The following is a 22,695-nucleotide window of genomic DNA, read 5'->3' on the forward strand; positions in this document are numbered from 1 at the left end:
AAACATGGCATTTTTATTAGAGTAAGCCAGTGTTTGTGGGTGTTTTTGTCAGATGCAAAAATATTGTTTTATTGGTTGGAATGAATGTGTCTGCCAATTTGGAGGATTATATACTGTATCCAAGATTAAATACTTCTCTAAACTGGACTTTAAAACAAATTGAATGTGATCATACAAAGTATGTTTTCATGGAGGATAGCTATTGCTGCTTCAGATACAAATACAGAAAGGTAAGATACTACTCACAATACTTGATTTATTTTTGTTAAAAGCAAATGGGACCAAAAAGTATTTAATAACAACTTTATCAAATACTTTTTGGACCCATTTATCATATAATAATATCATTATGATAACGTTTTTATGAAAGCGAATAACTCCCTTCTTTTCCCTGTTATTCTAATGTGCAACCTAAATCAACAATGATTAGAGCTGCACATACACTATATTGACAAAAGTATTTGGCCACCTGCCTTTACTCACATATGAACTTGAAGTGCCATCCCATGGAATTGTCCAAAATGTTTTGGTATCCTCGAGCATTCAAAGTTCCTTTCACTGGAACTAAGGTGCCAGGCCCAACTCCTGAAAAACCAACCCCACACCATAATTCCTCCTCCACCAAATTTCACACAATGCAGTCCGAAATGTAGCGTTCTCCTGGCAAACTCCAAACCCAGACTGGTCCATCAGATTGCCAGATGGAAAAGCGGGATTTACAAGTCCAGAGAAGGCGTCTCCGCTGCTCTAGAGTCCAGTGGCGACGTGCTTTACACCACTGCATCCGACGCTTTGCATTGGACTTGGTGATGTATGGCTTAGTTGAAGCTGCTCGGCCATGGAAACCCATTCCATGGAGCTCTCTGCGTACTGTACATGGGCTAATTGGAAGGTCACATGAAGTTTGGAGCTCTGTAGCAACTGACTGTGCAGAAAGTCTTTGCACTATGTGCTTCAGCATCTGCCGACCCCTCTATGTTAGTTTACGTGGCCTACCACTTGGTGGCTGACTTTCTGTTGTTCCCAAACTCTTCACTTTTTAGGAGCGAGGACATTTCACAACTGCAGTTGTTGCACAGGTGGCATCCTATGACAGTTCCACAGGGAGCGGCCCATTCTTCCACAAATGTTTGTAGAAACCATACTTGCCAACCCTCCCGGATTTTCCGGGAGACTCCCAAAATTCAGCGCCTCTTCCGAAAAATTCCCGGGACAAATTTTCTCCCGAAAATCTCCCGAAATTCATGCGGACCTGAGTGACGTGTCGACAGCCTGTTTTCACGTCCACTTTCCCACAATATAAACAGCGTGCCTGCCCCATCACGTTATAACTGTAGAATGATCAAGGGCGAATTCTTGGTTTCTTCTGTGGGTTTATTTTTAGGCAGTTTCATTAACGTCCTCCCAGCGCGGCACAACAACAGCAGTCACGTTTTCGTCTACCGTAAAGCAGTTTGTCTGCCGTAAACAGCAATGTTGTGACACTCTTAAACAGGACAATACTGCCATCTACTGTACATGCATATGTGACAATAATATCTACGGCTTTTAGAGAGTGCAGTGCACAACTGCGCACACAACAAGGAGACGAAGCAGAATGCATCATCAGAGAGGGTGTTCAGCATGGTTAGAAAAATAGTGACAGAGAATAGAACAAGGATGGACAATTCAACTCTTAACTCAACAATGAGTAGATGAGTGTTATGTGTGTGTATATGTGTAAATAAATGAACACTGAAATTCAAGTTCTCTTATTTATATATATATATATATAGCTAGAATTCACTGAAAGTCAAGTATGTCTTATATATATATACATCTGAAATACTTGACTTGGTGAATTGTAGCTGTAAATATACTCCTCCCCTCTTAACCACGCCCCCAACACCCCCCTCCCGAAATCGGAGGTCTCAAGGTTGGCAAGTAAGGTAGAAACAGTCTCCATGCCTAAGTGCTTGATTTTATACACCGGGCCAAGTGATTAGGACAGCTGATTCTCATCATTTGGATGGGTGGCCAAATACTATTGGCAATATAGTTTATGTATACATTTATGAAAATGAAGTTTGGACACACTCTGACTCACACTCTTCAGGCATGTTCTCCCCGCTGGAAGAGGAGAGATTAAGTTCCCGCTGTGACCAGAGAGGGCAGGAGAGTTGAGCTAATCTCTCCCAGTTGAAGGTGTCCTCCTCGCCGGGCTGCGGCTGCTCCGCTCCGGCAGCCCGTGCTTGAGCTCCAGGCTTTCCCTGCACCCAATTTAGATCAATGCTGGCTCTGGGTCGCTCTCCGCTCTCGTTCTCTCTCTCTCTGGCTATCAGACAGGGGAGAGAGAAATAGAGAGAAAGGTGTCGGACTCTCTCTCGCTCCACTCCATCGTCTGAGCAGACCTCCGGCAGACAGAGAGGATCCGAACCCTCCTTCTATCCCGGTGCCATGGATACAGCACCTTCTTAGTTTCTGTAACTTATTTTCTTTTTCCAACGAGAGGAAATTCACTGCATCTCTTTTTTCTTTTTCTTTTCGGGTACAACAGCCGAACCGCTTTTGGGGAAGAAGAGGCTGTTTCCTCTTCATCCTCCCAATTCAACATCCTTGCTTTTTATTTGCCAGTGCCAGTTAAGGATTTGAATCGTTTTTGGAGATTCGTGCTTGCCCTTGCTCACCAGGACTGGATCATGGAGACGTCCTTATTTGAATCTTATGGAGATGTTTGGGAGGTGCTGGTCCTGAAGAGGAGGACAGGAGGAATCAACCTGCTGCTCTTCTGTCTGCTGGCTGCTCACACCTCAGCGCATGGTGAGTGTGTGTGTGTGTGTGTGTGTGTGTGTGTGTGTGTGTGTGTGTGTGTGTGTGTGTGTGTGTGTGTGTGTGTGTGTGTGTGTGTGTGTGTGTGTGTGTGTGTGTGTGTGTGTGTTAATGAACACATTTGTTGCATGTGCTGAAAAATTACCTGTACATGATTGTTTCAACACCTGGGGGTCCACTGTGTGCAGGCCAGAGGCTGCAGAGTTCATTCTTGCGGAGCTCATTGCAGGCGCGTATTTAGTCATTAGGGGGCCCAAGGCATACCGAGTCATTGGGGCCCTCCACATAACGAAAACCACCATGTGATTTATCATGTTGTTAGAAACTACCATGCCAGCTGTTGCATCGGCGATACCAACAATTGTACTGTAATTGATAGGTAAGAATCACCATTTCATGAAGTATAAGCCATTTTTGGAAGATCAAATCCGATCATATATTTATTGTCAAAAAAGTAATGCAGACAGTCGTAAAATGTGTCCGACCCCATCGAGCCACTTCACAGAGAGATCCGACCAGCTCTTTCATATTACGGCACTTATGTTCCATTTATGTCTGTTATTAATGATAAATAAATGGGTTGTACTTGTATAGCGCTTTTCTACCTTCAAGGTACTCAAAGCGCTTTGACACTACTTCCACATTTACCCATTCACACACACATTCACACACTGATGGAGGGAGCTGCCATGCAAGGCGCTAACCAGCACCCATCAGGAGCAAGGGTGAAGTGTCTTGCTCAGGACACAACGGACATGACGAGGTTGGTACTAGGTGGGGATTGAACCAGGGACCCTCGGGTCGCGCACGGCCATTCTTCCACTGCGCCACGCCGTTATTGGGGGTTAAATCACCAAAATCATTCCCGAGTGCGGCCACCGCTGCTGCTCACTGCTCCCCTCAACTCCCAAGGGGTAGAACAAGGGAATGGGTCAAATGCAGAGGGTAATTTCACAACACCTTAGAGCAGTGGTTCTTAACCTGGGTTCGATCGAATCCTAGGGGTTCGGTGAGTCGGCTCAGGGGTTCGGCGGAGGTCAAAACACACCCGACTCATCGTGTAAATAAAAACTTCTCCCTATCGGCGTATTACGGATACGGCAACAGCTGACTGATTTGTAGGTGTGTAATTTGTTGTGAGTTTATGCACTGTGTTGGTTTTGTTCTTTGAACAAGGAGATGTTCATGCACGGTTCATTTTGTGCACCAGTAATAAAACATGGTAACACTTTAGTATGGGGAACATGTTCACCATTAATTAGTTGCTTATTAACATGCAAATTAGTAACATATTGGCTCTTAACTAGTCATTATTAAGTACTTATTAATGCCTTATTCGGCATGGCCTTATTATAACCTTAACCCTCAAACCCTGGCCCTAACCCTAACCAAATAACTCTAAATTAAGTCTTTGTTAATTAGAATATGTTCCCCTAGTGTCCAAAAAACTCTAAATTAAGTCTTTGTTACTTAGAATATGTTCCCCAAAGTGTTACCAAAAACATATAACTTTGTCTTGAATTTGAAAAAAAACCTACATTTTATTTTTCACTAAAGAAGGGTTTGGTGAATGCGCATATGAAACTGGTGGGGTTCGGTACCTCCAACAAGGTTAAGAACCACTGCCTTAGAGACTTAGACTTCAACTTCCTTTTATTGTCATTCAAATTTGAACTTTACAGTACAGATAAGAATGAAATGTCATTGCATTAGCTCGTTGTAGTGTAGGATAAAAGAGCAATACGGTGCAGATATAAATACATGGATTACTGTACAGATAAATATATTACACTTTTGCATATGCTTCCACGTTAATGGATGTATGTTATATTGTCTTTATATTCCAGCGAGTTAATCTGTTTTGGGGGGGAATTGAGGGGATTATTATGATGCGTTCAAGAGTCTTATGGCCTGAGGGAAGAAGCTGTTACAGAACCTGGAGGTTCTGCTGCGGAGGCTGCAGAACCTCTTTCAAGAGTCCAGCGGTGAACACAGTCCTTGGTGAGGGTGGGAGGAGTCACTGCAGATTTTCTGAGCCCTGGTCAGGCAGCGGCTTTTTGCGATTTCCTGAGGAGAGGAGTCCTGATGATCTTTTCTGCCGTCCTCACCACTCTATGCAGAGACTTCTAGAGACACCTGCAGAGACACCTAGTGTGTGTGTGACTCTCAGTGGTATTTTAACTTTAACTTTGTTATATTAATAATGGCAATTGGAATTAATTCAACTGTTTCCTATTACAAATGCACTGTTTTTTAAAAGTTGCAAGCAATGAATGCGTATTTAGTGAAATTAAAAGAAATGTAAAAAAATAATGTACATGAATAAAAGATGCATCAATAATCGATTTTTAACCAATTCGTAGCTCTTAAGTCGTAATCGAATTGTGAGGTGCCCAAAGATTCCTCCACCTCTAATAATCACTGCTTTGTTGTCTTTAGGCAAGAAACTTCACCCATCTTGCTCCCAGTGCCGCTCACACTGGTTTATGAAGCGCTACAATAGTTTACTACTTGGAGCACTTTAACAATCACAAGTTTGTGAGAAAAAGCATCACTTTCCAGTTAAATCCTAGTAGCTTTTGCTGTACATACATTGGATAATTCTACTACCTTCTACCACATGTCAGTACTTTTGTTGAACTCTCTTCTCACAGGGTTTCCAAACTTCTTCCACTAAAATGAATGGATTACTTTTTGTGTTTCTACAACAACCTAAAGTGCAATGTAGGTCAACATATGTTAAACAATTAAATATACTTGACTAGCTGCAAAATTAAGGTCAAACTACAGCATGTCCAGTTACAATATAAGTATTACAGATATTATTCAACTTTGAATGATTGTATAATTGTTACTCATTATAACGATAACTATTATTAATAATTGCAGCTTGCTTAAATCAATCAGGCTTTTTTGGCTGGTTTTCTTTTGTAATAAAAGTGTTACATTGTAAAGATCTACAATTGTAATTAATGATCTATATAAATACTATTTACTGTTTGTAATATAATATTTGATGATTGATTCCTTTTTTCCTACATTTTATAATCTACAATTTAAAGTTTTTCTATATTCAGTTATTTTAAAATTGTAATTACTTTTTTTTTTTTTTTTCACATAGCAAGCTCTGTTTTTTCTTGTGGCTTTTTAATTATTATTTTTTCTTAAAATATATTTGTGTATAGGACATGCTGCCAAAATAGGGTTTTGGACTTTGGACACAGTGGTGTAAGCTCTGATCGATTTTCTCCTTACAAGAAGATTTACAGTTCTGCTCCACCCATCTTTCTTCTGGTCTGAACAGGTTTAGTGTGTTGGGTTTGTGCTTTCGTCTTTGGTGTAAGTCAGCATTTTTATCGATCTAAGATGTCAACTTCTCCCTCAAACATACAACCTCGCGCACATTTGGAAATATGTTTTAGTTAATTATGTAAATAATTAGTTAGTTAGTTATTACGCGTGTTTGATAGGGTTGGAAGGTTTTTTGAAAAAAACCCAAACCATTCGGTTACTCTAACATGGTTCGTCTGTTTTTTGGATCATATGTTTTTACTAATCATTTTGGAGTGTGTGTGTCTGTGTGTGTGTGTGCATATAGTTCCGATCATACATATGCGCTTTTTGCAATGTAATCCAAAGGCGAAACAGGAGCTGTAGAGGCATTCGTGTTGGAGACATGGTGATCTGACTTTTTTTTAAACAAACATATCGAGGATGTGTCTGTGGCATTGTATTGTTCTGCTGTATGGGAGTACTTTGACGGACTCGTCAACTTGTCCAGATTCTCCAGAAAACTCCCTTGCCCTTGTCTACTGACATCCCAACAGAATCCTGGATGTTTTTGTGTGGATATGAAATATTGTAGATTTTGCCAGGATGTTGAAACGATGACGACAAAGTTGTTCATCAAACAATCCCTTTAGTAAACAAAAGGTGAGCGTGATGTCATCATGTAATTTGTAATGAAGTAGTCTCATAAAAAGGGTAAACACAGGTTATCCATATATTGAAGGACACATCTTAGTGTTATTGTTAATCATTCGTATTCAAATGTCAGATTTTCTCATCATATGATGCCTTCATACAATTTTGATGTTTTTTTTCAGGGCCATAATAAATGGCAAATGGAAACCCCTGCTTGACCTCATCATACATTTGATCATGTGTAGTTTGAAACATGTATATTAAATGATAAAACGATACATTTTAGGCCATGTCCGCACGAACACAGATACTTAATAAACGCACACTTATCTCTGCGTTTAGGCCTCTTGTCCACATGCAGACGCATACTTTTGTCTTTAAAAATGCAGACTTTTACAAGCGCTGGCCAAAGTGTAGAGTTCTAAAACTCTCCGCTTAGCGTATGCGTGTACACGGCACAAATGAAGACTTGTGATGACGACACGGTTGTGCGCTTTCATTTACAAAGCCCAACAACACTGCCTTGCTGCCTTTAAACACATTATAAGAGGAATTACTGTATGTTTGAACGTAAATATGCTGCTATTTTCACTTTACATTGATTAAAAAGACACATCAAAATGGGCTTTGCGACAGTCAGCTGTTTTGGTTATGATCGCTGTCGAACCTCCACCTGATGGAACAACTTATTTACAAAAAAAAATACTTTTTGCTCTGTGTCATAAGAAAGGTGAAACATTATGTTATGTTTTTAGTCCTTATTTAACGCCAAATCATGATGGCAACTTATGTGTGTTGCTTCCATTCTTGTAGATGTATCCGGGCGCGACCGTGCACGCACGTAAAAAGCGACCAAGCAACAAAAAAGAACATAATGTTGTGTCCTCCTTGTAGTGTGTACTGATGCACATGTAACATATCACTATATTGATGATTAAATGCTTTATAATTCCACGAGAGTTTTGCAGGAGTACTCGCACGTCCGTGTGCTTTATATAGGCACTCAATTAAGCAAAATGGTTTCCTTGGCTCGTTAGTGCATGCTGATTTTAGAAATAATGTACACTTCACCGCACATGTAACACTTCACTATGTTGCTGAACATGTTATAATTCTATCAGTGTGGGGTTTCAGCAGCACAGTTGTGCATGCACACTTTAAACACTGAAAAAAAGAGATAATAATGTTCCCAGGGCTCTGTGTACGTGCAGGTTGGTTTTAAAGATAATGTACATGTCATTGTGTACGTCTAGTACAGGGGTCTGCAACCTTTACCACTCAAAGAGCCATTTTGACCCATTTCACAAATTAAAGAAAACAATGGGAGCCACAAAACTCTTTTGAAATTTAAAATGAAATAACACTGCATACAAAGTTTTTTTTTGCTTTGTGCTATGTATAAACCAGGGGTCTCAGACACGCGGCCCGCACCTTAATATGAAAATGTAATGTTAGTGCGGCCTATGAGTTTTATATGAATGGCGCTTGACAGCGTCATACTTAACAACCCTCCCGATTTTTCCGGGAGACTCCCGAATTTCAGGGCAAGTATTTTCTCGAATGTCTGCTGATTTTCACCCCAATAACAATAATAAGGGCGTGCCGTGATGGCAATGCCTTTAGCGCCCTCTACAACCTGTACAAACAGCATGCCAGCCCAGTTACACATTATATGAGGCTTCTGCAGACACACATGAGTGACTGCAAGGCATACTTGGTCAACAGCCATACAGGTCAAACTGAGGGTGGCCATATAAACAACTTTCACACTCTTACTAATATGCGCCACACTGTGAACCCACACCAAACAAGAATGACAAACACATTTCGGGAGACCATCCGCACCGTAACACAACATAAACACAACAGAACAAATACCCAGAATCCCATGCATCCCTAACTCTTCCGGGCTACAATATACACCCCCGCCCCCACAACCCTGCCCCCCCCCCATCCGTGCGTCGGTTGAGGTGGGCAGGGTTGGGGGGGCGGGGTTTGGTGGTAGCGGGGGGTGTATAATGTAGCACGGAAGAGTTAGGGATGCATGGGATTCTAGGTATTTGTTCTGTTGTGTTTATGTTGTGTTACGGTGCGGATGTTCTCCCTGTCATTCTTGTTTGGTGTGGGTTCACAGTGTGGCGCATATTAGTAATTTATGCGGCCACCCTCAGTGTGACCTGTATGGCTGTTGACCAAGTATGCTTTGCAGTCAATTACGTGTGTAAGCAGAGGCCGCATACAACATGTCACGCAGATAGTATGATGAAAAACCGGACACTACAACAGGTTGTAGAGAATGCTAATAAAGGCAGTGCCATCACGGCACGCCCTAAATATTGTTGTCCGGGTGAAAATCTGAGAATATTTGCCCCGGGAGATTTCCGGGAGAGGCACTGAAATCCGGAAGTCTCCCGGAAAAATCGGGAGGGTCGGCAAGTATGCAGCTGAGCCGCATCAGAGAGGTCAAAGAGCCACATGCAGCTCCGGAGCCGTGGGTCACCGACCCCTGGTCTAGTATTTCAAAATAAACATGAAGGAGGTATAATGCCAACAAGTCAGCTGTGGCTGTTTTTTCAGGCTTCTGATTGGACAAAATGTGCATGGCAGCAGGTGTATGCGTTTGTGTGTAGACATATACAGTTTTGAAACTACACTTGTGTGGATGGAGATCGTTTTAACCCCAAATATACATTTTTGAAACTGTCTGTGTTCGTGTGGACATGGCCTTAGTGTAATGATCTTACTCACGTGAAAGAGTCCTTCAACGCGCAATTACATTTTCGCATTATTTGGATTCATATGCATGCGTAGATGTACGTGGTGCTTGAATTTCAAAGCAGAGCACATCTCACCAAAACACTGGTGAGAAATGTTGGCACTAAACAGTAAAGTGACTCTCTTTAGCAAGATGGCTAGCTGTTAGTATGGCCAGTGTGACTAGAAGGAAACAAGCAGAACAGTGGGCTGTGCAGGCGCCCACAACTTTCGCCATGTAATAACAGCAGTGAGGTTGTTTTTGTTGTTTTTTAACCCACGCTGAGTTAGACTCCACGGAAGTGCAATAAGGCGACGTGCTGCAGTAGTCTGAAAAAAGCTTGCCAATACCAGCCGACGAGGTGGTCAGGTTGGTCATGGAGCTCTGTGCACATATACAATGGCCTCTGGTGTGGACAGAAGCCACTTCACGGGGCTTCAAGTCGAGTCGCTGTTGCTTTCCTGCCGCCGCGGGCTGTGAATGTGCTTGGTTTGACATGCAACAGAGCCTGCTTTTTAAATGTTAAAATAGCAGACGATAACCTTTATTTAATCATGGCAGCCAATTTGTTATTGTGTTTAAAAATGTATTAATTGTGCAGCCCTACTGCGCACTAAAGTCACAAATGTTGTCTCTTATCACCATTTGGTGTATTGAATAAATGGATGAGAGAGCTTCCTGGAGAGGCTTCAGCTGTCAATGAATTATGTTCCAGCTTTAATTTAGCTTATTGGTTGCTAGAGTACACACGCTGTTGCTGCAATTTTGTGTGCGTGTACGTGTGTGTGTGTGTGTGTGTGTGTGTGTGTGTGCGGGTGGTTGATGTTACTTTTGCAGCTCAACTGTAAAATTGTCTGCTACATATTTTATTGCGACCGATCACTTTTCTGTGTGGTTTCTGCATGCCTCATTTATGATATGTCCTTATACATATGCTGTACATATTTGTATTATGGTTTTGCTCCAAAAATAGAAAAAAAAAATGTTCCTTCTGTTTTCTGTGATTTAAAAGCGAGAGCATCTGTGCAGCATCAGAATGCTGTGTTTCTAATTATCTGTCATTCCTCCCTGCAACATCATTATTGTCATGATGGTTAAATGTAGGAAACTGTACATGGAGGAGGAATTATAACGGTAAACTTACCACTTGAAGCACATTTAAGGTACTCAATTGCCTCATTCAGCCATTCAGCTAATGATAATGGTACACGCTGCCAATATGGTAAGCAGAGGAGGTTCAGGATCTTGCACAAAGATGTTCAAAACATAGACATTTGAGAGTTGAACCTGCACTTTTCCACTTGCTTAGGTGAAGTGATGAGTGGATTCATCTTTTCAGTTTTTTCAGTGGATCTTCAATTTTGATCCCCACACTAGCTCTCTGCATTTCACCCAATCCCTTTCCTCCTCTTCCTCCCTGATGCGTTCTCATCAACTCCTTAGCTCTAAGTCAGCGGCATTGTCTTGTGGTCCAAATGTGAACAGCATGATGAAAAGGAAGGTTTATCACAAATTATAATTGAAACAGGGCAATTCATGCACCACAGAGCTTTGACAATGTAAGTGTTTCACATACATTCACTCATTTAATTTTCTAATTTACTTATTCATCACAGCCTGCCAAAGATACATTTGGACTGTCACAAATAGATTTGGCACTACAATCATTAGTTGTGTTGTTAGCATTCTGTGTAATTCCATAATTTTGCCATTCCTTGTGGTTAGAGTGTCCGCCCTGAGATCGGTAGGTCGTGAGTTCAAACCCCGGCCGAGTCATACCAACGACTATAAAAATGGGACCCATTACCTCCCTGCTTGGCACACAGCATCAAGGGTTGGAATTGGGGGTTAAATCACCAAAATGATTCCCAGGGGGTGGAACAAGGGGATGGGTCAAATGCAGAGGGTAATTTCACCACACCTAGTGTGGGTGTGACTATCAGCGGTACTTTAACATCGCTCATGTCAAAGCTGTGTTTTTTATGTCGAAGATTAAAAGCATCTAGCATCAACAGAGTTCATCTCTACTTTGCCCTGAGAGCTGATAGCAGTCTTGTTAGCATTTAGGTTTGCACCAAGTCCAATGCTATGTCCTGCTGTTGTCTTTTGACATTGATCGCGTCAAAGGCTCACCAATGTGAAGATGTGTTACTGAAGTCGTGGACGAAGTTCCCTCCGAAAGTTGGTCTGACAGAAGTTGGTCAACTTGATTGTCGCTGTGAAGACAGCACAAGTTGGCTGCCATGTTATTGTCACCCTTAATGCTTAAAAATGTATCAATCACCACAACATAATATACAATTATACAAATACTCCAATATACAATAGAAAACATAAATATCACCTAATATATGACTTAATTACGATTTATAATATGCTTTAAAAAAACAAAGTGAAGCCGCAATATTTGAAACGTGATGTGTTGAGGGACGGCTGTATAACATACAGTTTCTTGTCTACCAGAGAATAAGAAGACAGAGCAGGAAAGATCGGTGATGCCATCTTGGCGACCTAGCAAGTAATCAGACCCCTCCAGATAATCTTGATCAAAAAAGCGACGAGCAGATTGTGCTGGTGTGGGTCCCTCCCCCGCCCACAAGCACTGGCAGGCGGTTCCGTCATGTGACATTAAAAAAAAAAATGCCAAAAAGAAGCCAGACGTGTATTTTTACTCACTTTTTGCAAACGGGGAAAGGCAAATTTTGCAAATTAAATGATTGTGACTGTATTGCAATATATCTTCCACTCTTAAATGTTATAACCTTTCATTATAAAGATCGACATCCAAATAATTTACACAGTCAAATAAGTAGGGCCCTATAATTTCTGTGTTAATTCCCGTGGAATTGGCCAATCAAAACAGAATCTACTGTTAAACGTGGACTATTAAGAACATTTACATTAATGTGACTAAGGCCTCGGGGATGATGTTCGAAAACCGGTTCTCCCGATGCTTTGATAAGAAAAGAACCGATTCCATGGATTCGAATCCCTTTTTAAGAACCGGTTCCCGTTATCGAAGCCACTATACCGTATTTTCGCTACCATAGGGCGCACCGTATTAAAAGGCGCTGTGTCAGTTACAGGTGCTATTTCTGTATTTAACGCATAAATAAGGCGCAACGTATTTTTGGGCGCAGGCATGGTTAAACATACGCTAGCTTAAAACATACGCTAGCATGCATGGACGCTGTTTTAAAAAGGCAGCTGGAGCAAAGCTGAGTTCGGTTGTACTTTATTGAAGTATTTATCAATGTACTCACATTATTTTTTGATCAATCCTCATCCACAAATCCATCAAAGTTCATCTTCTGTGTCCGAAATGAACAGCTGGGCAAGTTCTCCATCAAACACGCCAGATTCCCTCTCATCATTTTCAAAGTCAGTCTCGTTGCCGTGGGGCTCCTCGGAAAAGATGCCGGCCTTTGCGAAAGCTCGAACAACAGTGCAAGCAGACACGTTAGCTCAAGCATCCACGATCCATTCACAAATTGTGGCCTAACTCGCCCGACGCTGCCTCCCAGTTTTCGTGAAGCTGTGTTCGTCTGTCATCCATCGCTCCCATGACGCTCACAACTTCACTTTGAACATCCTGTTTACACCCATGTCCAGCGGTTGGAGTTCCTTCGTCATGCCTTAATGATGACTCCAGGTGGAAACTTTTCTTTCGGCAGTGTCTTCCCCTTGAAAATCACCATAGGTGGCAGTTTCTGTCCATTAGCATAGCAAGCTAGCACAACAGTAAAAGCCGACTTCTCTTGCCCCGTTGTGCGTATCGATTCGCTACCGTGCTGGTCCCCTTCTTTTCCACAGTGTGCTTCACCGGGATGTCGAAAGTAAGCGGCACCTCGTCCATGTTGGTGATGTGTTTGTTGGCAATTTATTTATTTACAACGCACATAGAAGCACTATATGCTCACTGGGTGCGTGGCTTTAGCGTCCTCTCTCACCTGAAACCTTCACCCTTTAACGTCCGCATGCTGTCCTCAGTCACGTCTGCCTTTCCTCCATATAAACAGCGTGCCGGCCCAGTCACATAACATCTACGGCTTTTGGAACTCAGTGCACACACAATAACCTATCTGGATTCGATAAGAGATTCGAATAGGAATCGGTTCGATAAGAGGATTCGATAATGGCATCGACAACGATAATTTCTTATCGAACATCATCCCTACTAAAGCCCCTTCTACACTAAGGTTATCCAGGATAAATCCCACCTGACCTTATCCTTGTCCACACTCACACAATGGTCGTTTAAGACACATCTCCTCCCCCCCTCCGTCCGCCGGCGCAACTCGAAATAGTACGCATGCGCGGAAAATGCACACGTCATAGTGCGCATAGTGCACACAAAGCAACAGTGTTGCTTTGTGTGCAAGTTCTTAATTTAACTTTAACTTATCTAAACAATATCCAGTGTTGTGGTATTTCAAATAACTGGTATCCAGTGTGCTGTGGGGCCCTATTGTAGTGAATCACACCTGAGACATCATAAATTAATCAAATCTTTAATGGACACGTTAAAGTAAACAATGTGATAAAGAACATTTTACATCAATACAACCGATAAAAACACAACAAAAAATGCTCCTATTCTCCGACATGCTTTGCTGTAAACCTGTCATAAACTCCTCCTGAGCTCATTGAAAACAAACAGGGCGTTGATCGCGTGGGACTTCTTCATGGGTAGACTTTGTTATTTGCACCAAATGTTCTGCAAACATTTTGCGAGGGGGGAAAAACATTGCTTCAAAACATCAAACTTTATCAGCTACCTGAAGCGGCAGCATCGTTACGATGGTGTTTTGAAAGCCTACGAAGACGCCGAGTGATAAAGAAGCTGCCTGAAAACCATTTGTTAAAAAAGGCCCGAGGCTTGTTTCTATCACCGCAGCTTTTGAAACGTGCATATGGTTTGCCAGAGACAATTAAAGGGCTAAAGCGACCTGTATTTTAATTAAAGAAATTATGGCGCTGGACCTTTAGTTCCTGGAACTAAAGATTCCTGTAGAAGTGTGTGGTTTGTGTTTCCACTGCATTTCACAGTTCAGGGTAGTTTATACAAATCAGGCTGATGACGTATGAATGAGAGGTTTAGTATATTTCTACACTAATAATATGTATATAAACATTCACTATTTGATCACATTTCTTTTACTAAAGTGTAAATAAATGAAATACAACACCATTATATACAAAACAATATGATTTAAAAACAAAGTGTACTGGATTTTACATAAAAACTTTTGTCCATAGTGTCCAATCGTCAAAGATTCGTCCCCTCAGTAAGTCTATGAAGGTTCTCATTCATCCAGGTCATTGTCATCTCAGGGCATTCAATCAATCGCAACTGGACTGCTTGGTTTGTCTTAGAAGACGTTTCGCCGCTCATCCGAATAGGCTTCATCAGTTCGTGCTCATAGACTTAGATTGGTCCGATGTTGTCCAGCGGCTGGTGCCAAAACCCCAAATATTTTATTTATACTCCAAAAACCATGAGGGTATGCCTGGGCAAGGATGGTTTTGCCATCTGTTTTAATGGAAACGAGCAATTGATTAACGTGGACCCCGACCTAAACAAGTTGAAAAACTTATTCGGGTGTTACCAATTGTACGGAATATGTACTGTACTGTAGGGATGATGCTCGATCCGGTTTTCCCGGTTGTTCGATAAGAAAAGAACCGAGTCCTCGGACTCGAATCCCTTTTTGAGAACCGGTACCCGTTATCGAGACCACTATAGTAAAGAAAAAGAGTTGGTTCTTTATTCGAATCCCTTGGAACCAATCCTGTCCCAACAAGAAATGCCCCGTGAGACATCACAAGAAATGACGTCACGTAGCTCAGTCATTTGTCACGGTGGGGTGCAGCGTGCTGCGGTTCGTTCCCGGGACGCAAAACTGACGGCTCCGGACGAAAGCGTGCAGGTAGGAGATGATTTATTTCTCATAAATCATACACATTACAAGACAGGAACGAAACAAAAGAAAAGCGTGCCGTTCGCACGAGAAGCTAAAGCAAAAACTTACTTAGCACAGGAATACTAGAAGCTAAGGTAACTTTAGCACAGGAATCATGAGCTCGAAAACCAGAATGCCAACGTAACTGTTGCAAATGCAAACAATGAAGCCACGACGAGTGACCGGAAAAGGCAGGTTTAAATAGAGTCTCTGATGAGCAACAGGTGCGCGTACAAGGCAGGTGAAAATCACAAGTAACCATGGTGACTAAAACAAACCCCCGAAGTGCACAAAACTAAGGAAGTCCAAAACTAACAGAACATAACTAAACAAAACATGATCTGACCACATCATAATACATCACAGTTTCATATCATTTCACTTTATAGGAGTAGGAAGAAGTACAGCTTATTTAATCCTACCCCTTTCCCACTTCATAGCGTTTACAAATATATACATCATTTACCTACCTTTTTATAATAAAATATCTGTGAATTAGTATATACAACAGTTTTGTAATATGTAATTAATTAATTCAGTCATTATTAATATACTGAGATGAAGAATATCTTATTTTCAATAAGGTTGAAAGTATTTCTCATAATTCTTCTTTGTACTTTGTAAGCACTATTCATTTGAACAACCTCTTAAACTGGATCATATCAGTACAATGTTTAACTTCTTTACTTAATCCATTCCATCATTTAATTCCACATCATTTTAGCTGTTTGCAATTTTACCAAATCATCGAACTTTAATATTTTTGACTCAACAAATAAAGTGTTTGTATGTTCTCTATATCCAACATTATGTATCAGTCTAATTGATATTTTTTGTAACACGGTTAACGAATGTAGCGCACATTTGTAGTTATTTCCTCACATTTCTGCACAATAACTCAGATATGGTAATACTATAGTAGCGAGCAGTAGAGAATGTGAAGTGATTTGTTAAACCAAATATTGTGTTTTTTTCCATATACAACAACCTATCTGGACTCGATAAGAGAATCGATAAGGAATCGGTTCGATAAGAGGATTCGATAATAGACTCAAACTCGATAATTTCTTATCAAACATCATCCCTACTGTACTGTGCAATCTACTAATAAAAGTCTCAATCAATCAATAAAAAAAACCCCTAACTGTCAAAGCCAACGACAGTCGTGGAAGTGGAAATTCCCCTCGTTAGCATTGAGGTATTGTGTGGCAGAACGATCACTGTGGATTGACTACTACCAGTCCAACATAGTCGGAATCCCCCACGTAAGCCTTCCATTCAGTTGTAAACAAATTGCATTCTGGTCACCTTCTGTGACCAACATGTTTCTGACTCCTGTTATTTGTTGCAGAGTCTTCTAGGAATGGTTGAAAGGACAGTGTTGTATGTGGGACACAGGTGGTGTCACAGACCACCTCTTCGGTTCGGGGATGGTTTTCAGCCTTGACATTGATGGCTTCCCTCACTCCTCTTTCGTACCATCCGACCTCCCTGTCCAGAATCTGTACTTTTTTGTTCTCAAAGGAGTGCTGTTTCTCTCTGAGGTGCATGTAGACAGCTGAGTCTTGGTCCTTAAGAGTTTGCCTGTCGATGTCTCTGTCTCAGGGTGTTGCCTGGTTTGAAGTGTACTGGGATGTTGTGTTGGTAAAAAATTATTATTGTTTCTCAGATAGACCCGATACATATGTAATGATATATTATGAATATTTTTGCGTCTGCACCTTTTTACCTCCTCATCCACTCTGTTCTTGTTATTTCTGGAACTGGATGCACTTTTCACAAACGACCGCCTGGGGTAACCACAAGTTTTGAGGGCTCCCCTCAAATGCCTATGCTCTTTCTGTGGTTCTAGGGTTCTGATAACAGTCAGTTTGTGTTCCAGTGTGTAAATGGTAAATTCATGAAGTTCAGGCAATTCCTTCTGGTCTATTTCAGCTATAAATAGTAATATTTAAAAAAAAAAATCACGTGTTTAACTCACGGTGACAACAAACACATCAGATTTCGCATTAGCATTCGGTTCATTCAGGTTGAGATGAATAACTACACAAATGGCATGTCATGGACTACTTTTGCAAAATGTAATAAATTAAATAATAAATATTTGATGCCACTTACCTTCGAATCCACTCGTCCTTCATATCACATGTATCTTCAAACTACAATGTTGGAGTCCCAGTGAGCTGCTCGCCTCATCGCTTCGAAGACAGGCTTTATCTTCCTCTGTCAATACATTTAAAAGAGTCTGTCCACTTCTGTGAGGTTAAGTTTGTAAAACTTCATAAACAACATTAAACTGCATACAGTTAAAAGACTACAACGGAGTAAAAACACAGCTCTACTAATCAGTGTTCTTCAGCACACAGATGCCCCACAAACGTTAGTTTGGTTCTTCTTTCTCTTCGTTGTCAAGTAATACATATATACAAGAAATAAGAACAAAGTCGTTTTGCATACTGTAATGGCTATCGTTATGTCAAAAAACAAACCCATTTTAGGGAAAGCCCCAACTGTGTTCAAGCAATCAGCAATCGACAGCACAGCCCGCCCCTCAAATATTCTTGAGGAACTTCCGTACTACCTCGCTCCTAGGAACAAACAATAGTTCCTCTAGAACAATAATTCTCAAACTGTGCGCTCCATCTAGTGGTACGAGAAAGAATCACTTGATTAAATATTCAAACACAGTGTTAATGTTCAAACTGTGTCCAATGTTGCAGTGGCCAAAATAATTGAATATACCTGTAAAATAAAACCTCTGCCTTGTTTTTAATAAATATTTAGGCCTACTATGTTACTGCAATTGAATGTTTGACATTATGGTGGTACTTGGAGAGCCAAGTGTTTTCTGAGGTGGTACTTGGTAAAAACCCCTGCTCTAGAACTAAATATACTCAAGCAGTTTACAGAAGGAACACAGAGGGGTGCTTAAGTACTTAATTTTCCCGCACTAATAGGAACGTTCCTGTAAAGCCTCCTGCGGTGGAAGGCAGCGTGAAGTGAAGTGAATTAAATTTATATAGCACTTTTCTCTAGTGACTCAAAGCGCTTTATATTGTGAAACCCAATATCTATGTTACATTTTTAAACCAGTGTGGGTGGCACTGGGAGCAGGTGGGTAAAGTGTCTTGCCCAAGGACACAACACCAGTGACTAGGATGGCAGAAGCAGGGATCGAACCTGGAACCCTCAAGTTGCTGGCACGGCCACTCTACCAACCAAGCAATACCGCCCCAAGCAGCCTATTGTTGAAGGTACAGACTTTTGTCAGGAAACATTTATAGGTACACTCTGTCAAATGCATCTTTGCTTGAGTCTTTAGTACCGCCAGGCTTGCACAAATCAAGCTTGAATCTAATTTAAAAAAAATATTGATATAAATAAGTTATTTGCTTGAAAAAAAAAATACATAGATACATACATACAATGCATCCCTATTCTTAACAAAATATTACACTTTTCAATTCATTATATTTTCCACATTACCACATTCTCCAATTTCCCTGGACTGCTACAATTTACAGCTCAACGATTCCCATTCAAATTAATATAATTTTCTCACATTTCTCAACACATTTCAAACAATTACATAAATTAATGAAAGTGTTTTCCACAACCACAAAATTCCCGCTTTTCCTGTAATTCCACATTTTTTGAAGAGCATTTCGGTTCAGTTTTGCAGCATTCACATGGTATTTATCAGAAACTGTCTTCTGCATTTATTTGCTATTTTTATAAATAAGAACCATTCATACTTTTATGAACCTAGCAGCTACACAACCATTGATTGGTTGATTTTAAATGTTGTGTGCTAGTCCAAATAATACTAGAAATGTACACATTGTCATTCCTTCAGTGCCTCTTTGCTGAATATGGCTTTTTTTATTATTATTATTATCCTGTAAGCCTCTTTTCTGATCATTCTGACGATTAGATTTTATCTTGAAAGCTTTGTCTTTGTCCAGAGGAAGACTATTTTACAGTCAACCAGTTACTGTATTGACTCTGTGACTTCTCACTTTAATTGAGCTGCTGCTCACTGAATATTTCGTGCAAATGTGTACACGCACAGTGACTATCCAGGATATTCTCCAAAATGGCAGTGAATACATAAAAAATAACAAAAATAAACTTTGCGAAGAGAAATTATTAAATCTGACCTAAACACCGAACCAAAACATTCCAAATAGAAAGTATGGATGTATTACATCATTGAGACCATAGCTTCATTGAAGACGACCGTCTCTTTAGGCTGAAGAAATGCAAACATTGCTGCAAGTAAAACATCATGTTAAGCAACACAAGTTCAATTCAATCAAGAATGGCATTAACTGTAAAACATTTTCATTAAGGAGTGAAGTGAATAATCAAGTAAAAGGTGATCCATTAGAAGCACTGCAAGCTTTTAGCACTCCCACCCATCCATCCACATACCCGCTGATGTGTGGCTTGGATGCAGACACTTTAAAAGTCTTTACGCTGCTATGCCGCACCCACAGCGTGCTGCTGTAACAAATGATGTGTGTGCCACTGAGGTGTGGGAGGTTGATTGCTGGGCCAAATGAAAAAGACTGCAAGTAATCATCACCAGGAGCAGGCAGATTAATAATACACTAAAGGGAAAATGACATACCAGCTGACTTTCATTCACTTCTTTACTCCTGTGCTGGACAGGAAGTCATTTTCTACTTTACTATTTTAATTACTTCACAGCCTTGCTCATCAGTCAAGCAAAAAATTAATTTACAAGAAAACGGTAATTTCCTGTAAGTACAGGACACCCTTGTTCCTTTTGTTGTGGTTGATGGTTGATGTCTCATTTGGACTGATATGGTGAAGAATTTACCATATACACCATACACTTAGCAGGGTTATCAAGATACCAAATACCAAAGAATCAAAGCATATAAGACAAACAATATTGTTCTAAATACTTTTTCAATATGGTGGTGTGTGATTGAAATAGGATAATAAAAAGGCTAAACATATATTTAAAGACAAATCTTTGTGCTTTTATCTGTTATTAGTATCAACATGTCAGCCTTTTCTCACTACGTAATTCCTTTTTTCTCTCTTTTTTTTTTTTTTCCCAGTTTTGCTGTTTTTTTTTGTTTTTTTTTACTGTATTTTTACAATGTGCCACAGGCCAAAAAAACAAAGCTGGGTTTGAAATAGTCCCCAGGCCAAACTTTGACCCCCCCTGGTGAAATAAGTAAAACAGTGGTGTTTAAAGTGTTACATAACAACAGGAAAATGTCTCTAAGCTGTGTTTTCTTGTTGGTGTAAATAGTCCCTCCCACCCTTGGCCTGTGCTTCTTCGCCTGCAAATAATGTAGTATGCAAGGCTCTGTTTGATTGGCGAAATGGAGTCAAAAGTCACTAGTGCTTACGTTGCATTGGTGAAACAGAGTCATGTGACAGTTCCAGCTGGAAGAAGTATAGCTGATGTGAGCCAAATTAATACGTTTTTGCAAGCAGTAATCAATACATTTAATGGTGATATAAATGAATATAGTAATCAAAATGAAACTCAATGTACGAGTAAAAGTAGCGATTCTTCTTCACAAAAATATTCAAGTCAAAGTAAAAAGTATGTTGCATCGAAACTACTCTGACAAGTACAGTTCATCCAAAAAGTTACTTAAGTAAATGTAACAGAGTAAATGTAGTGCACTACAGGGTGGGCGAGCCTTATGGCAGTGCCCACCCTGGGCTGGAAGCTGTTTATTTAATCTGTTTGTTTTTTTAACATCGGAGCAGGTAAAAATAAGATGACAAGTAATCGAAACAAAGGCACTCTTGACAAAGACGATAACACAATTAACTGACAAGTTAGTTAAAGTAAAAATATAAGACGAAAATGTTGACCAAAGCAAAATCCAATCATATTTAATTTCGTCTTGTCGATGGGTGGGACACGTTCGAAATATATCCAGGGTGTTAGTTATGACGAGAGCCAATCAGATGCTTTTCCTTGCAATATAAGGAAGTCACCGCCAAAACCAAAATGCGTAGCTTTAACATGTTCCACATCGTAATATGTGTACACCTGGCAGAAAGTAAAGAGGACACATTTCATTTTTACTGTTATGATGCCATCAGCAGGCTAGTCATCGATCATGACATCGACACAACTGTTAAGTCTAATCTATTATTTTCTGCTATCGGTGTTGGACCAAAAACTGATTCCATGCCAAAAATTGATTCCCTTCGTCGCAGGAGCCCGTACTGATTTCGGTTTTCGTCTGTCCACAACTGATTACATGTAAGACAAACACTTATATTTGTGGTTATCGCAAGGATATGTGTTTGAAATCATTTAAGCCTTTAATTATGTCCGATACATGACAGAGTTGGTCATTTCTAGGGTACCAATGAGATTGTAAATGACTGATATGCTAAAACCTCTTTCTTGTTCAGAAGCTACATAGAATAATAACTACTGTTTGTTCATGCACATAATAATTATTAATTAAGTGTTTGAATATATTCATTCAAGAGAGTTACATGTTCTGTTAATTAAATAATACATGTAAACGCGTTATACTTGTATAGTGCTTTTCTACCTTCAAGGTACTCAAAGCGCTTTGCCACTATTTCCACATTCAGCCATTAACACACACATTCACATACTGATAGCGGGAGCTGCCATGCAAAGCCCTAACCACGACCCATCAGGAGCAAGGGTGAAGTGTCTTGCCCATGGACGCAACGGACGTGACTAGGATGGCGGAAGCTGGGGATCGCACCAGGAACCCTCAAGTTGCTGGCATGGCCACGCCATTAACGTGTTGAAGTACCTTTTAAAAAGCTGAAATCAACCCCAAAGGACATTTTAGTGATTCAAAATAATATTGTAATATTTAATCTGTGCATCGCCTAAAGTTATTCAAGTAAAGTATGCACAGATAAGATGTGTCAATATCAGAATGTTACTTTGAATCAATTTTTGACACCTAAGAATACATTGATTTAATGAATACATCCAAACACTTTATTAATATTTATTGTGCATGAACAAAGAACAGTTAATACTGTATGTAGCTTTTAAACAACAAAAAAAAAGGTTTTATTACATCAACAAACGAACCACAACATCCATCCATCCATCCATTTTCTACTGCTTGTCCCGTTCGGGGTCACAGGGGTGCTGGAGCCTATCTCAGCTGCATTCGGGCGGAAGGCGGGGTACACCCTGGACAAGTCGCCACCTCATCGTAGGGCTAAAACAGATAGACAGACAAC

The 22,695-nt window shown here is 40.4% G+C and overlaps 1 protein-coding gene across 4 annotated transcripts in view; it reads left to right on the plus strand.

The window, feature by feature from the left end:
- The first annotated feature begins 2,359 nt into the window (after window positions 1-2,359).
- Window positions 2,360-22,695, plus strand: part of dcc (DCC netrin 1 receptor) — a 706,325-nt gene continuing 685,989 nt past the window's right edge. For 3 of the 4 annotated variants that reach the window (XM_061980597.1, XM_061980596.1, XM_061980599.1), the window contains exon 1: window positions 2,360-2,799. In XM_061980597.1, coding sequence (XP_061836581.1) covers window positions 2,679-2,799 — 121 coding nt within the window. In that variant the 5' untranslated portion in view covers window positions 2,360-2,678. The remainder of the gene's footprint in view (window positions 2,800-22,695) is intronic. The other variant, XM_061980598.1, reaches the window with a different exon arrangement.

This window comes from Nerophis lumbriciformis, linkage group LG20, assembly GCF_033978685.3.
Source record: "Nerophis lumbriciformis linkage group LG20, RoL_Nlum_v2.1, whole genome shotgun sequence".
NCBI lineage: Eukaryota > Metazoa > Chordata > Actinopteri > Syngnathiformes > Syngnathidae > Nerophis > Nerophis lumbriciformis.